The sequence below is a fragment of the Alligator sinensis genome, unplaced genomic scaffold, assembly GCF_000455745.1.
Source record: "Alligator sinensis unplaced genomic scaffold, ASM45574v1 scaffold161_1, whole genome shotgun sequence".
NCBI lineage: Eukaryota > Metazoa > Chordata > Crocodylia > Alligatoridae > Alligator > Alligator sinensis.
The window spans coordinates 2,768,116-2,782,265 of NW_005841974.1; the positions used below are offsets into that span (position 1 = coordinate 2,768,116).

The window sequence follows — 14,150 nt, forward strand, 5'->3', positions numbered from 1 at the left end:
TCTTCCGTGTGTTCCATGGCACCTACTTCAACAACTTCTGTTCCATTGCCAGGCTGCTGGGAACCAAAACGTGCAAACAGGTATGGCCTGGCATCTTCACCTGGAGCTGTAGCCCCTGGGTAGGCAGGTCCGGCAGCACCAACAGAAGGGGAGGAAGGCCTGAACTGATGCCTGCATTTGATTTCCCTTCTTTGTCCAAGTTGATGCTAGGAAATGTCTTTGAGTCGTAGTGAGAGAGCTGTACAATTCTTTCCCTGACATGGGTGCTGTGAGTCAACTCCAAGTTTGCTACGTGTCTGTGATTACTTTGGTGGGTAAAGGAAGTGCTAGTTTGATGTTCTGTGCACTAGCAACACAGGCCAGGCTCTACTCCCTGCCTGGTTTCTTTTAGTCTTCTGCAGTGTTGGGGATTCAGTGCCTAATATTTCCTGCTGTCCTACTCCCTTCATTGGCCAGTTGCTGTGTTCAGAAAGGTGCAGAGCTGAGTTGCTCCTGATCTTGTTCTCATGCCTCCCTTCCTTCCACTGTAGAGTAAATGTAAAGGGATTTACAAGGCTGGGGGCAGAGTATCTCCTGATTTTGCTCTCTTCTGAAGTGAGTTCCAAAGGGACTTGCCATATCCCAGCCTTTGACTTAGGCTGTAGCACGCTTAAGGAGATTTTCACATGTGCAGAGAGGATAGCAGATGTGTTTCTCAGAAGACCTCTGAAAACACCACTTCTACACACTGCTATGTACAAAGTTGCTCCTTCGTATTATCTTCCTGAGTTTTTGGAAGCATTTTTGCTGCCTCCCTCTCCTTTCCTATCTTCCTTCGGCGGGCCAGTGCCTCACTGTTCTGGCATTGGCTCCAGAAGGGGTGAGTCATGCTCAACACTGGAACTAGCTGTAGTACAGAATGAGGAGCAATTGAAGCCTACACAAGAGGAAGAATTTGGGGAAGCAAGAGCAGAGCACAGCCCTGGTTTTGTGAGATCAGGGGTTGATTCTTCAGCTTCCCTATGTCTAGTGCTGTTGCATAGTATTTATTATTGGATGTGAAGGTTTCAGTTGTGCTAATCAGATTGGTTTTGCTTCAGCATATTACATTATAGAACTGTCCCTGATTTTTGAAGGCCTCGGGTTGATGCTTCTGACCTTCTCCAAAGGACAACTAAGGGGGCTGAAAGATGGAGGGCTTTGCTTCCTAAATGAAAACACAGCAATGACATTTTCTGGCTCAGTGAGGCTGGGGTGGGGCTGCTGGCCCGCAGGCACTGTGACTGGCAGCCTGTTGTCTTCCATCTGTTTGTGCTGCAGACAACATAATTTGAACATGGTAAACTTTTTCCCCCCCCAGGTCTTTCAGTTTGCAGTGAAAGAGTCCCTTATAACAAAACTGCCAGCAAATGAGCTTATGAATCCGTCCCAGAAGAAGAAAAGGAAGCACAGGCAAGTGTTCAACAAGCTTGTTTTGTTCTTAACATGCAGCAGGAGCCTCTGCTGACCGTGCCAGAGTGTTCTTGGTAATCCCCATCTGCCTCACTTCTGAACGCCTTCCCATTGTCACACAGGGCTGCTTGTGCTGTTGGCTGGGAATTGGCCCAAGCCTCTTTTCTCTGTGCTGCTGCTGTAATTAGAAGGCTGTGTACAGTTCTGTGGGCATAGATTTGCTTAACCATGATGTTGAGGAAATGACTTGGTGGCTGCCTTAAGGGTAGCGGTTTCTATTGCTGCACCTCACTGTCAGTCACACAGGTTTTTCTCTTGAGATCTCTCTAAGCTGTCTGATTCCAGCCTATTTCTCTCATGTTTGGTCCTAATGTATCCACTGAGAGGTTTTTTTCTGTGAGGTTCATCCTGCTTCTAGTGGCTTTCTGAAGAAGCTTCTTATGCAGCTGTATTGTTCTTTTTCACCTCTGTGACGAGCAGGTGATGATGATTAATGCGCAAAGCTGGCATACAGGCTTACAATGGAATCTTCTGTATCCAGTTCCATGCTGACTGGCATCGTTGAGCTGCTGGGTGCAGGTGATCTTGGCCAAATGTTCCTAAAGAGAGCAGTGGTTTCCCCCCAGTTGCCATTTCTTCATTTCTCTTTCAGGTTGTGGGCTGCACACTGCAGGAAGATCCAGCTGAAGAAAGGTAGGGCAGGCTATTGCCACTAGATGGTTTGCACCCTTTGCACAAAGAAATGTAGTGCATCAGCCCTATTTGAGCAATGTAAAGAACTGCAAGGCACTCTCCAGACTGGCAGCTCTCACCATGAGAGTCCAGAGGTGGGAAATCTGATGCTGCAGTTGCCTCCCCTGTCCAAGCCTTGTTTTGATGGTGTGGGAAACTTCTGTAACATTCTGTGTGAATGATTCCAGCTGTGTCAGTGTTCTAAGTCTGAGTCAGTACAAGTGGTGCTGTCTTGTTCCCAGTCAGGAGAGGTTGAGATTTGGCATAATAGCTACAGGGTGAAATTGGCTGTTCAGGATTAAAGTAAACATGGGTCATGTGCTTGCAAGCACAGCTTAAGAGACTTCTCCTAGTTGTCAGTGAGTTGTCTGCCCTCTGCTGAAAATGTTATGTCCTTTTCCAGTTTCTTGAGCACTGTTACTGCATTTAAATATGTCCCTGCACAGCACAGATTCTTACCCTGGCATTTTCCCTCTTCTCGTTTCAGACAACTCCCCCACCCAGGTCTACAACTACCAGCCCTGCGACCATCCTGAGCACCCTTGTGACAGCTCCTGCCCCTGCATCATGACTCAGAATTTCTGTGAGAAGTTCTGCCAGTGCAATCCTGACTGTAAGGACAAAGCTGGTGCATCCATGCACACAGGCACCCCCAGCCACATGGATTTGCTAATAGGGCAAAAACCTATGATCATTTTCTGGCATTCACACAGCTAATCCATAGTCACCCAAAGGCTGATTAACAGTCTGGTAAAAGTTAGAGGGGAAGTGGTGTATTCTGTTTGTAAGTCATGAAAGTGTGTATTGTGCACTGGAGTGTCTTATTGGAAAACTCATGACTGCCTATTGCCTTTAGGCTGCCCATGCTGCTTCTGGTTTCCTTGAGAGGAAGAAAGTTTCAATGATTAGAAGGCCAGCTGACTTTTTCTCTAGCCTGGGCAAATTGCTAAGTGTATGGGCCTTGATTCCCAGCTGTATGTTGTGGAATATAGCACTGTCCTGATATGCCAGGGTTGTGAGAATAAATACATTAAGACAGCAACACACTTGGACCCTGTGACAGTAGGGGCTATACTGTATAAGTACCATCACTAGATTAACAATTCTGTGTGCAGCTCTGCTGTTCAAGTACACTGGGGTTATGTTGTCAAAGGGTTTTTATTTTTTTTTAAATTGCATGTACTTATCCCTCTCTTGGGAGTAATTATCTGTGTTGAATCCAGTTGTGGGGCTGGAGGGATGAGTAATGTTCCTAGTCCTAATGCAATGAAAGATGTAGGCAGCACTCAAGGGGCTACCTTTGTGTCCTGAAATGTTTGTTTTCAGAATGTGGGGTGCTGAAACCAGCTTCCCATTATAGATTTGTCCCATTGCTTTTCATAGCAAGCTGTGTCCCAGGTGCTGTCAGGTTGGCATGGTGAGATAGGCAGCACTGTCTGAGCATTAGTATCATTCCCTCTGTTGGTTTCTGCATTGGTTGCACTTCTGAGACCCACAGCAATGGGGTGTGTTTTTCCTAGTGCAAAGACCCAGCCACTTTCCTTTTGTCCCTGAGTCAGACAGGCAGGCAACACAGCCTTGGGCAAAGGCAGGCTTCTCAGTTTGTTTGTCCCTATCCTGCACAGCCCCTTCACTGTGGCTTGGTTGCACTCCTACTCTTGTTAGAACATGGGCACTTCCTGGGGTATGGGTGTCCCATTTTCTCATTTACTTTTTGTAAAGGTACGTAGTTAGAACATGGGCTTGTCTCTTTCAGGCCAGAACCGCTTCCCAGGTTGCCGCTGTAAGACTCAGTGTAATACCAAGCAGTGTCCATGCTACCTGGCTGTACGAGAGTGTGATCCTGACCTGTGCCTGACCTGCGGGGCTTCCGAGCACTGGGACTGCAAAGTGGTCTCCTGCAAGAACTGCAGCATCCAGCGCGGGCTCAAAAAGGTATTGACAGCATGCTGTTTAGTAGCAGGCCTGGCTGTCAGTGTGCCTCCTGTTTCATGCCCCATGCTTGTGACAAATCTGCCTGCCTAGCAACTCTGCTGATTTTTTTTTGCTCACCTGAGTGAGGTGAAGCTGAAGCAGTGAGAGCTGGGGGGCTGCCCTTCACCCAGCTCCTGAAGGGTATATAGAATCACAGAAAAATAGGGCTGGCAGGACCCTCAGGAGGTCATCTAGTCCAACCCTCTGCTAAAGGCTGGATCAGCTTTGACTAAAACTTCCTGCCTGCCTGCCAAGTGCTTGTCTAATCTGCACTTAAAAATTTTGAGTGATGGAGGTTTCACAACTTCTAGGTAATTTCTTCCAGCACTTAAACTACTCTCAGAGATAGAAAATTCTAACATTTAACCTACATCTCCTTTGTAATTTAAGACCTGTACTTCTTGTCCTGCCCCAGTGAACACAGAAAACAGGCAATTACCCTTCTCTTTGTAATCCCCTTAGTGTATCTGAATCTCTAGCAAAACGCTATTAGTCTTCTGTCCAGACAAAATAAGCCCAGTACTTCCCATCTTTCCTTGTTTCATTATGGGGCATGAATAACAAATAATTATGTAGTCAAGGGGCAGGATGTAAAATCATATTAAAAAATTAAATGAGAGAATTGGAAAAGGCTGGTGCTAAACAATAACCCAAGGGAGAGGTGGGAACCCAGATGTGTTGGTCAGCCTCCCAAATACAGGCAAATGCAGAAGGGGACTGAAATAAATGCAAATAATTAGACACATGACTGGGGTTAGATATAATGAAAGATCACGAATCATAGAAAAGTAGGGCTTGAACCGGAGGTCATGTAGTCCATCCCTGGTCAGGGATAGAATCATCCCTATCCAAACTATTTTATACAAATCCACTGTCTAACCTATTAGTAAAATGACAGTCAACTCTGACGCCACCACAAGGCCTGATTTGCCATAGGTAAAGCATGGAGACAACAGTGGCCAATATATTGTTGCTGCGAGGGTTGTTAAAATATGTTTAAAAAAATCCAAGGAAGAGGGCCATGTCCCCAAGTATAGACTGTGGAGGGTTTTGCCTTCTTCCATACCAATATGACCATGGCATAAAATTCCTTCCTGACCCCAAATATGGTGATTTAATCCTGAGTGGAGGGGCAAGAACATCTAGCTAGGAATCCCTGGTTTTAGTCCCAACTGGAGGAATGCTAAACCCCAGTCACACTCTCCAACCTTAGCTGCAGCTAATGCCCAGTGCTTCTGAGAGAGGCAAGAAAAAACCCTGTGTCACCTAGCAACAAGAGAGGGGGAAAAAACTTCCCAGCCCCATGTGGCAGCCAACAAAGCCCATAAGTATGGGAACTACCTTCAGTATAACACTGGCACAACTACTCTTAGATCAACGCTGACTAATCTTGTCCAACCTCTTCTTGAACACCTCCAACGATAGAGAATTCCACAACTTCCCTAGGGAGTCTATTCCACTACCTCACTGTTCTAACAGTGAAGACACTTTTCCTAATATCCAAACTAAACCTACTTTACTGCAACTTTAAGTCTTTAGTCTGTGTCCTATGGTCTGTAGCAAGAGGGAAAAGGTGTTTTCCCTCTTCTTTATGATGGCCCTTCAGCTATTTGAAGACTGCTATTATGTCCCTTCATGAGACCCTTTTCCACAAGCTGAATATACCTATTTCCTTCAACCTCTCCTTGTATAACTTGCCTGCCAAATCCTTTATCGTTTCGTTGGCCACCTCTGGACTCTCCCTAACTTCTCCATGTCCTTTTTAAAATGCAGAGCCCGAAACGACAGACAGCACTCTAGATGAAGCATAACCAATGCCAAGTAAAAAGCACTGTTACCTCCCATGTCTTGCACCTAATGCTTTTATTGATGCAACCCAAAACTGTATTTGTCTTCTGTGCAACTGTAGGCTGATATTAAATCTGTGATCCATCAACAGTCCCAGATCCTTCTCCATAGTGCTGCCATTCAGCCAGATGTCACCCATTTTGTATCTGTGTTTTATTTATTCTTCCTGAGGGGGAGCACCTGGCATTTGTCCATATTGAACTTCATCCTGTTAGCTCTAGCTCAGCTTTCCAGTCTTTCAAGATCCTTTTGAATTGTGCTCCTGTCCTCCAATGTGTTTGTGTTCCTTCCCTGTTTCATGCTGTTTGCAGATTTGCTCAAGCCTCTCTTTATTCCAGCAACCAAGTCATTAACAGACACATTGAACAGCACTGGGCCCAGGAAACCTCCAAACCCTCCTGCCTGCCATTCTGACAGGCATCCATTTATAATTACCCTTTGCTCATGGCTTTCTGAGCTAGTTGTCTGTCCACCTTTATTAGTTTTTCTAGTCCACATTTCTCCAATTTATTTATAAGAAGGTCATGCAGGACCTTGTCAAAAGCCTTGGTGAAGTCTAGATACACCATATCCACTGTATTCCCTTCATCCATCTAAGTAGTTACTCTTATCAAAGGCAAGTAGGTTCATTGACAGCTTCCTGGCATTCCTCATAGTGGCTGCTGGGAAAACAATCTCCCCCCTTCCTCGGTCTTTGGGCTGGGACTGCTTGCGTGGGTGTGCATGCAGGCCCACGTGTGCATATACATGGAGCACCTGACACAGGGAATCCTGATCTTGATGGGTTTATTGTTGTGGGTTTTGCTGGGAACCACAGATGCACAAATCTGCCCAGAGGGCATGGGAGGTTATTCCCTCCCAGAGTTCTGAACTTGTCTGTGATGTTTACATTATGGTCTTTGCACTGATCACATGTCTCTGGAGCAGCTCTGCAAACTAACAGCTTGAATCTCTTGTACTCTAGCATTTGCTGCTGGCTCCATCGGATGTTGCTGGCTGGGGGACCTTCATCAAGGAATCTGTGCAGAAGAATGAATTCATCTCTGAGTATTGTGGTGAGGTTAGTTTTTCTGTCCCTTTTGCTGGGAACATGGGTCCCTCTGAAGGGCTGTGGAGTCGGACAAATTTTTCAGAGACGACGCGTAAAATGCTTGGTTCTCCCTCCAGTGTAGAACTGGTAATGGAGCTCCAGCTCAGCCTGCAACAGTACCTACTCTGCAGCATACCTACAGCACAACTTACTGAGCAGCCCCTTTTTAAGTCTTGTGGTTCAGAGTTCCATACAAGCTATTCAAAGGGGACCTTTAACAGAATTTGACCAGCTTTACTTTTGCTTAGCTGAAACACAGGTGCTTAATAACAAGCTTGAGCATGTATCAAGCTTAAAAAAATACCATATTTACTCACATAACACATGCACCCTTTACTCAAAACTCAGGCCTCCAAAATTAGTGCGCATCTTAAGCAGGGAAGCCGATTTTTGCACTGGAATTGAAGCATAGCGTTGCTGTAATGGCTGCCAGGGGTGCCCTTTTCAGCTAGGGAGGGAGTACAGTTTTCAGCCTCACAGTTAGTTTTAACCTTTCAAAAGCTACTGACAAATTGGCAGTAGTTTTTGGTTGAGGAGCCAAAAGCTGCTGCCAATTTGACAGCAGCTGTAATAAGCTAGAATTGCATAACTTTTTGCTGAGCAGTGATGATGAGAATTGAGCCAGTATGGTCAGGATTCATCTGACTCTGGAAAAATCTTTTTTTCTTCGTTCTGCCTTCCCAAAACAAGATGGGTGTCTTGTTTGGGGGCATGTGATATGCAAGAAAATATGGTAATGTTGTCATCTTCTGCTTAGTTCCTGGAGCAAGGCAGAGGCTCAAGACTGCAGAGCTGTGCTCTGTGCCCAGATGTGCCACAGAGTTCTGACCTTGGACTAGGATTTTGAAAAATGGCCTCTGATTGGAGGACCTAGCTTGAAAGCATGTGGTGCTGACTGACAGATGGTACTGAGCACCTGGTAATATAAATAACATGGAGAGGGGAAGGGAGGTTGAACTGAAAAAATCAGACTTAAGCTTAAGCCCCCATGGGTCTGACTTTTCCTTTTTGGGGCCACTTAACAAAATGAGGGGGGTGACTCTCTGAGCCTCAGCTTCCCTGCCAGTTTGTTTCAGGAGTAAGCCTGCTCCTAGATGCTCAGAAGAAACGGCAGAGGGGTATTGTCTTAGCATGAGTCTAGCATGGAACCAGGCTTTACTTCCACAGCAGCAGCTGAATGTAAAACTGAGGGTTATTAGCCCAGCAAACTGCCTGAAAAGGGAGGTGCCCCTGCTCACAGCTAGTGGCACAAGACAGGTGGGTACTCTTCTGAGCATGGTTGGCTCCCACTCCTGTCCTAGCACACACAAGGACTGAGTGTTTCTTGCTTCTGGGAACCTGCAAGAATTTTGTCTCTTCCTGCAATTATCTCTCAGGACACTCAGCAACTGTCACACTCCTAAAACCTGCCTGTTCTTCAGCTTATTTCACAGGACGAGGCTGACCGGCGTGGAAAGGTCTATGACAAATACATGTCCAGCTTCCTCTTCAACCTCAACAATGGTAACTCTCTGGGGAGGGCTCTTGAAGTGCAGTTTATTGTACTGTTTAAGGACCTGGACTTCCTAACCTTGCCAGGCTGGGTGGTTGTGCTCTGCTGCTGGGCAAGAGCAGGCAGCTTACACATAGTGGTCTGCTCAGCGATTGTCTATTGGCTGGCCCAAGCAGTACAGTTCGTATCACCACTTCATCTTCTCTGCTTGGAGGCCTCAGCTCCTGGATACCTTCCCTTCCCCAGCTCTAGCAGTGGTCTAGGGCAGGGGTGGCTAACCTGTAGCTCTGGAGCCACATGTGGCTCTTCAGAAGTTAATATGCATCTCCTTGAATCTTTGCACAAGCACACTGTGACCAGCTTCCATAGCTGTTATGTCACATCGTAGAGCTGTCCTGGCCTAGGTGCCGGTGTTGCTTCCTGAGCCTGTGCTTTGCCTGCCTTTATATTCTGGAGTCAGCAAGTGGGTTTGGAGGTGCTGGGCTGTGTGTAAATGTGGCCAAGCTAGTGGAATAATTGGTCCCGCACTTATTGGGTTTTGCATGAGGAAATCTTCCCCTGCCTATAGTACACAGTATGATTGACTTACCTCAGAGTTGGAGTGGGATGGATAGAGCCATGGCTGTACTTGGGGTGGTATGGCAAGCTAAGTCCCACGTTAGTGGCATCTTTATCATTGTGGAGAATTCCAAGGCACTTTTTCATTTTTTGAATAGATTTTGTGGTTGATGCTACCCGCAAAGGAAACAAGATCCGCTTTGCCAACCACTCTGTGAACCCCAATTGCTATGCTAAAGGTAGGAGCTCTGTGCCAACTTGCTATTGGGCAGGGGCAGCTGGGAATTGCGGCAGTGACCAGCAGTGCCTTTGGAGCCTTTTTGACACCTGGGAGTGCATGGCTGGTTTTGGAAGCATCCTTGGCACTGAGTGGGACTTCATACCTCTGAGCTTTGGAGGGAAGAGTTTTAAGGGAAAATATGTATGTTGTACTTGCATCTGCAGTGAGACACTTCCCTGCTTATAAAGGCCCTGACTGGTCTTGCTAGGGCCCTGCTATTTGGTGGTGAAAGCCCATAAGCCAGTTCCAAAGAAAACTTCCAGCTCTTTCAAAACCCTTCAGGAGCCATGCATGGTTTGAGCTGGAAATGCTGGGGCCTGATACTATGTCTCTTTTATTGCAGTTGTGATGGTGAACGGAGACCACCGGATAGGAATCTTTGCGAAGAGGGCCATCCAAGCAGGGGAGGAACTCTTCTTTGATTACAGGTGATATGGGCAGCTCAGGGGAGTCTGTGGCTGGGGTTTAGCCGTACCCTGTATTCACAGATTTATAACTGAGTAGTGTAGAAAAGCGACTACCTGTCAGCCTTCCTGTGTTGTAGGTACAGCCAGGCGGATGCCTTGAAATATGTCGGCATAGAGAGGGAGACGGACGTCATCTAGGCCCCTGTGGGGCAGGTCCCTGTGCACTTTGCTGCTACTGCACCTTGTAAGCAATGCCATGTTTGCTTCCATGCTTACATCATGGCTGCCCATGTTCGCGTCGCTGTGTGAGTCGTGAGTGCTGCATTCCATCCAGATGCCTGGGAGTGGAGCTATGAGGAATGTGATACAGTCGCTGCCAGATCCAAGCAGGAATCTTGCTCTAGTCCTGAGCCAGGGCAGAATCCAGTGCTGTGTGTTGTCAGTGCTCTCCAGGGCTGACAAGAGGGATTCCAGAAACCAGGTGGGACTGGAAAGCAGGTGACTGCATGGGAATGCTTTGAGTTTCCTTCCATCTACCAGATGCTGAAAGAACAAACCTGAGTAAGGTACAACCTGCTCGCAGCCTGTAGGGATGGTAATGCAATGGCCCTGCCTGGCAGGGCTTGCCTTAGCAGGAAAATAGGTGGGGTGGCTGATGCCATTCCATTGAAAATTCTCCCCTGGAGCAAACGTTTGTTTCTGGTGTGTGTTTGGTGCTCTCTCTTGATTTCCTTTGCTGCTAATCAGGACGCTTGTTCACTGTTAGGAACCTTAGGGACTCTGGCCCATGCCCCAACAGTGAGGCCTAAGTCAACTTGCCAGCTGTTGTGCCCACAAGGCTCTCTTCCTGCTGGCCAGAGGACAGAGACCAGATGAACCCTGTTTCTGCAATGGGGCCTTTCAATGTTATGCAAAGAGTCACTTTGGTTATGGAAAGCAATTGTGCTGGGAAGAGATGAGCACATTGTTGCCAGAGGTGCAGAAGGAGATGGCAGGGAAAACGGGGTGTGAAGACAGCTAGTTCACAAGGCCCCTTCCTACCTGCCCCTAATTCTGTGCCTGCCTAGTGGCCTGGCTCAGGAAAACGATGGATGAATGTTGCCCATTTCCACTGGCTGTGCTGTCTGGGCCCTCTATGTCAAGACACACAAAGCTCTAGGGGAATTGGTCCAGGACCTGGGCTCTGTTCAGCCCTGATGCCCTCATTAGTCTCTATTCTGGCTGTCACTCTCCCATTGAATGTTTCCAAGCTACTCAGAGATGCTGTGCCTGGGGCCTTCCTGGGAGAGCCATCTAGATCTGCAGGGCCTGGTGCTGCTCTGTTCTGATGGACATGGGCTGACCTTCTGGGGAGGCTGTTGGATGAACAGTGTCCCTCAGTACATGGCCCCTCTGACACAGGGAAATGCTGAAGGAACAGATATCCTTGCTGGGAGTCAGCAAGCTGGTTTAGGAAGGCCTGCTGCTCCAAAGGTATCTGGCATGGCACAGGAATGTCCTGATTAGGTGCTCTGACTGCAGCACTGAATCTGTTTCTTCAGTCCACCCTTGCTGCTGCAGCGTCCAATCATGGCTTCCCTTCTCACAGTTACCAATCCTGGGTGCTGTCTGAAGCACTTTTCCAGCCCATTGGCACAGCCTCCCCTTCATGGCTATGGCCTCTTCCATTGCACAGAGCTCTTCGTTGACTGCCATTGCTGTTGCCATGTTCTGAACAACATCAGCACACTGCTATTTTGGCAGTGTCTGAGCCCAAAGGCTGCCTCAGAGGCTGCCTAAGGGCTCTGTTGTGAGACCCTGCCCCAGGTGTGGAGATGGCTCTTGAGCTGGACAACAAGGCAGGGGCTTAATCTTAGCACCCCCTGCAAAAAACAAACAAACAAGGAAGCACATTAAAATAACCCTCCCCAGCCAGCAGCTGGGACTCTTCCTCTTTCCAAGGAGCTTCTGGGTTGTAGAAACCATGTGAATCTCAACCCCTGCTTCTCCTGTTGCTTCTCCTGCAGGCTGTGGGGGAGCTGGAAAGGGTAGAAAAATGGGAAGAAAAATTGCGGGGAGGCACCCTCATGTCTGTATGTACAAGTACTTGGGTGTTGGGGGAGAGGCACCCAGAGTCCCAGTAACTGCATGATGCAGAGGACAGGCTGTGATGAAGGGGAGCCTTCTTGCCTGGCCCCTCAGTCCTCTCTCCTTTCCAGACACAGTAGTCCTGGTTCTTCCCAGCTTTTCTGGTGTATTGCTGGCGTGTGACAAACACACACATACAGTCAGGGGAAGGGTTTGAAGTGGACTTGGAAGAAGCTGGGGTCTACCACTAGACTCTTAGTTGTGCTGTTGCCTGCATAAGGATCTCTGAGATGGGGTGATGGCACCAGCGCATCCAGGACAGGTGGAGTTGGGCAGCAGCTGCAAGGGTGTCCCTGAGTGCACAGCTAGAATTGAGCCAGCAGGGACCCTGTGAGTAGAACACAAGGATGGGAAATGGAGCCTGCCTCACTGTCCAGTGCCATCAGTCTGGCATAGTGAGATAAGAATAAGGAGGTCTTTCACTGAGTGAGCACTGAGGGTGGGTCCTGGGTCAAGCACCCAGCCATGCACAGGCAACACCTCTTCTGTTTGTTACTAAGGATGCAGGACTGGGCTGTGATACAGGGGAGATGGGAGCCTGGGTCTAGTCCTATGCAGATGCTTCTCCAGGCACAGGCACGTCCAGTGCATTCAAGTTTCAGAATTGGAGCTGCTGCAGCTGGCTGCTGAGGGTCCCAAGGGCTGGTCTGGCCTGTGTGCCCCCTCTCTGCTAGGGCTGCTAAGCACAGGACTGGCCCCTGGGTCTTGCTGGAGTTCAGGTCTGTTTGGAGCAGGCACTCTTGTTCTTCCTGTATCTGCCTGAGAGCCAACTCTCTGCCCTGCTTTATTATACCCTTGTCTACATGGCTGGTCCCTGCCCACTGTGTCATTAAATGTTCCCCTGCAACTTTGGCCATATCTGCACTGCAAGAGGCTTTGTGTCTGTGGCTTGCTGCCAGTGAATTATATGCACTTTAAAAATCATGTGGCTTGTAACCTTTGTCATAATAAAGTGGTAGTGAACATCCTGTGTCCAGCCACTGCCTCTGTTCCTGTTCCCCAGAGAGGAGCTTACTTACCTGCATGCAGTCTGCAGCTTGGCCTACACATGCACTGGCCAGAAAGCTCCTGGGCCAGCAGCCCCAGAACATGGTACATGGTCAGCAACATCCAACTGAAGCCTTTAGTAAAGCAGATGGCCCAAGAGCTTAGAAGATGAGATTGACATCAATGCTCAGTAGGACGCTGGAGCTAACTTGCCCTCCAGCAAGCTGCTTTGGCCTCAGGACGCTGTCACCAGTTCTGGTGTCTGCTGTTTTCTGAGCAGCTGGCTCAGAGGAGAAGGGTGAGTGAGCTGAGTGCTGCGTCTACCTGCCAGCTCATTGACAAGCCCTTATTGAAGCTCCATGTTTACAGCCAGGGGAGCTGATGATGCTCTATTTATTGTTAAGCATAAGTCTACAGCACTGCTTGGCTCCCCAGTCACAATCTCCAACCTTAGCTGCAGCTAGTGTCCTGTGCTTCTGAGAGAGGCAAGAAAAAACCTTGTGTCATGTAGCAACAAGAGAGGGGAAAAAACTCAGCTTCATATGCGAGTTAGCTGCACCCTTGCACTGGAGAGGGGAGGCTGGTGGGTGAGGAGTCTTTTGGAAGACCCTGGACCAGTCCTTCAGCTGGAGCAAATCAAAGCTCCACTTTCCCTGGGGCTGTGCTGAGGATTCGAGTCCTGAGGTATCCCACAATACCCTGCCCATCCATCTCTGCTGCTGTTTTCTCAAGGGCTTCAGCATCCCAGGACTTGGTGCCAGCATCCTCTTTATCATGGGGATTGCTGTGCAGGGTATTTCAGTTCATGTAGACACATTCTCCTTGACTCACAATGTCCTTTGCCTCCAGAAAGAGCTGTGCGTGCACAAGAGGCAGCTGAGCTGAGGGTAGGGATGCTCAAGTTGAAGGACAGAGCCTTCCAATGGGAAGGAGAAGGGGAGTGCGTAGAGCATTTCACTCTCCAGTGGCTTTTTGCCAGGAATCGGCATGGCTGACACAGCTAGAAAAGGAGTGGGCTCAGTCTGTTGCCCTAGCAGTGTAGGCTGTGTCACTCCTCTGCCTCCCACTTCCCATCTCCCCACATCCACTGTGAGGTCGGGGAGTGTGTTGAATGCTGTCATTCTGCATTTATTTGAATATCTTCACACTTCATTCAACAAAACAGATTTTTCAAAAATAAAGTGCCCAGTGGAGCCAGGCCTTTGGGAAGATAAATGCATTTCT

General features: G+C 48.2%; 1 protein-coding gene across 3 annotated transcripts in view; it reads left to right on the forward strand.

Annotated features, from left to right (window-relative positions):
• The window catches only part of EZH1 (enhancer of zeste 1 polycomb repressive complex 2 subunit), a 37,137-nt gene extending 24,233 nt beyond the window's left edge, over window positions 1-12,904 (forward strand). For all 3 annotated transcript variants that reach the window (XM_025200714.1, XM_006020950.3, XM_025200713.1), the window contains exons 12-21: window positions 1-80; window positions 1,340-1,431; window positions 2,084-2,124; window positions 2,651-2,776; window positions 3,920-4,098; window positions 6,950-7,045; window positions 8,497-8,578; window positions 9,284-9,364; window positions 9,749-9,833; window positions 9,950-12,904. In XM_025200714.1, coding sequence (XP_025056499.1) covers window positions 1-80; window positions 1,340-1,431; window positions 2,084-2,124; window positions 2,651-2,776; window positions 3,920-4,098; window positions 6,950-7,045; window positions 8,497-8,578; window positions 9,284-9,364; window positions 9,749-9,833; window positions 9,950-10,010 — 923 coding nt within the window. In that variant the 3' untranslated portion in view covers window positions 10,011-12,904. The remainder of the gene's footprint in view (window positions 81-1,339; window positions 1,432-2,083; window positions 2,125-2,650; window positions 2,777-3,919; window positions 4,099-6,949; window positions 7,046-8,496; window positions 8,579-9,283; window positions 9,365-9,748; window positions 9,834-9,949) is intronic.
• The last annotated feature ends 1,246 nt before the right edge of the window (window positions 12,905-14,150 follow it).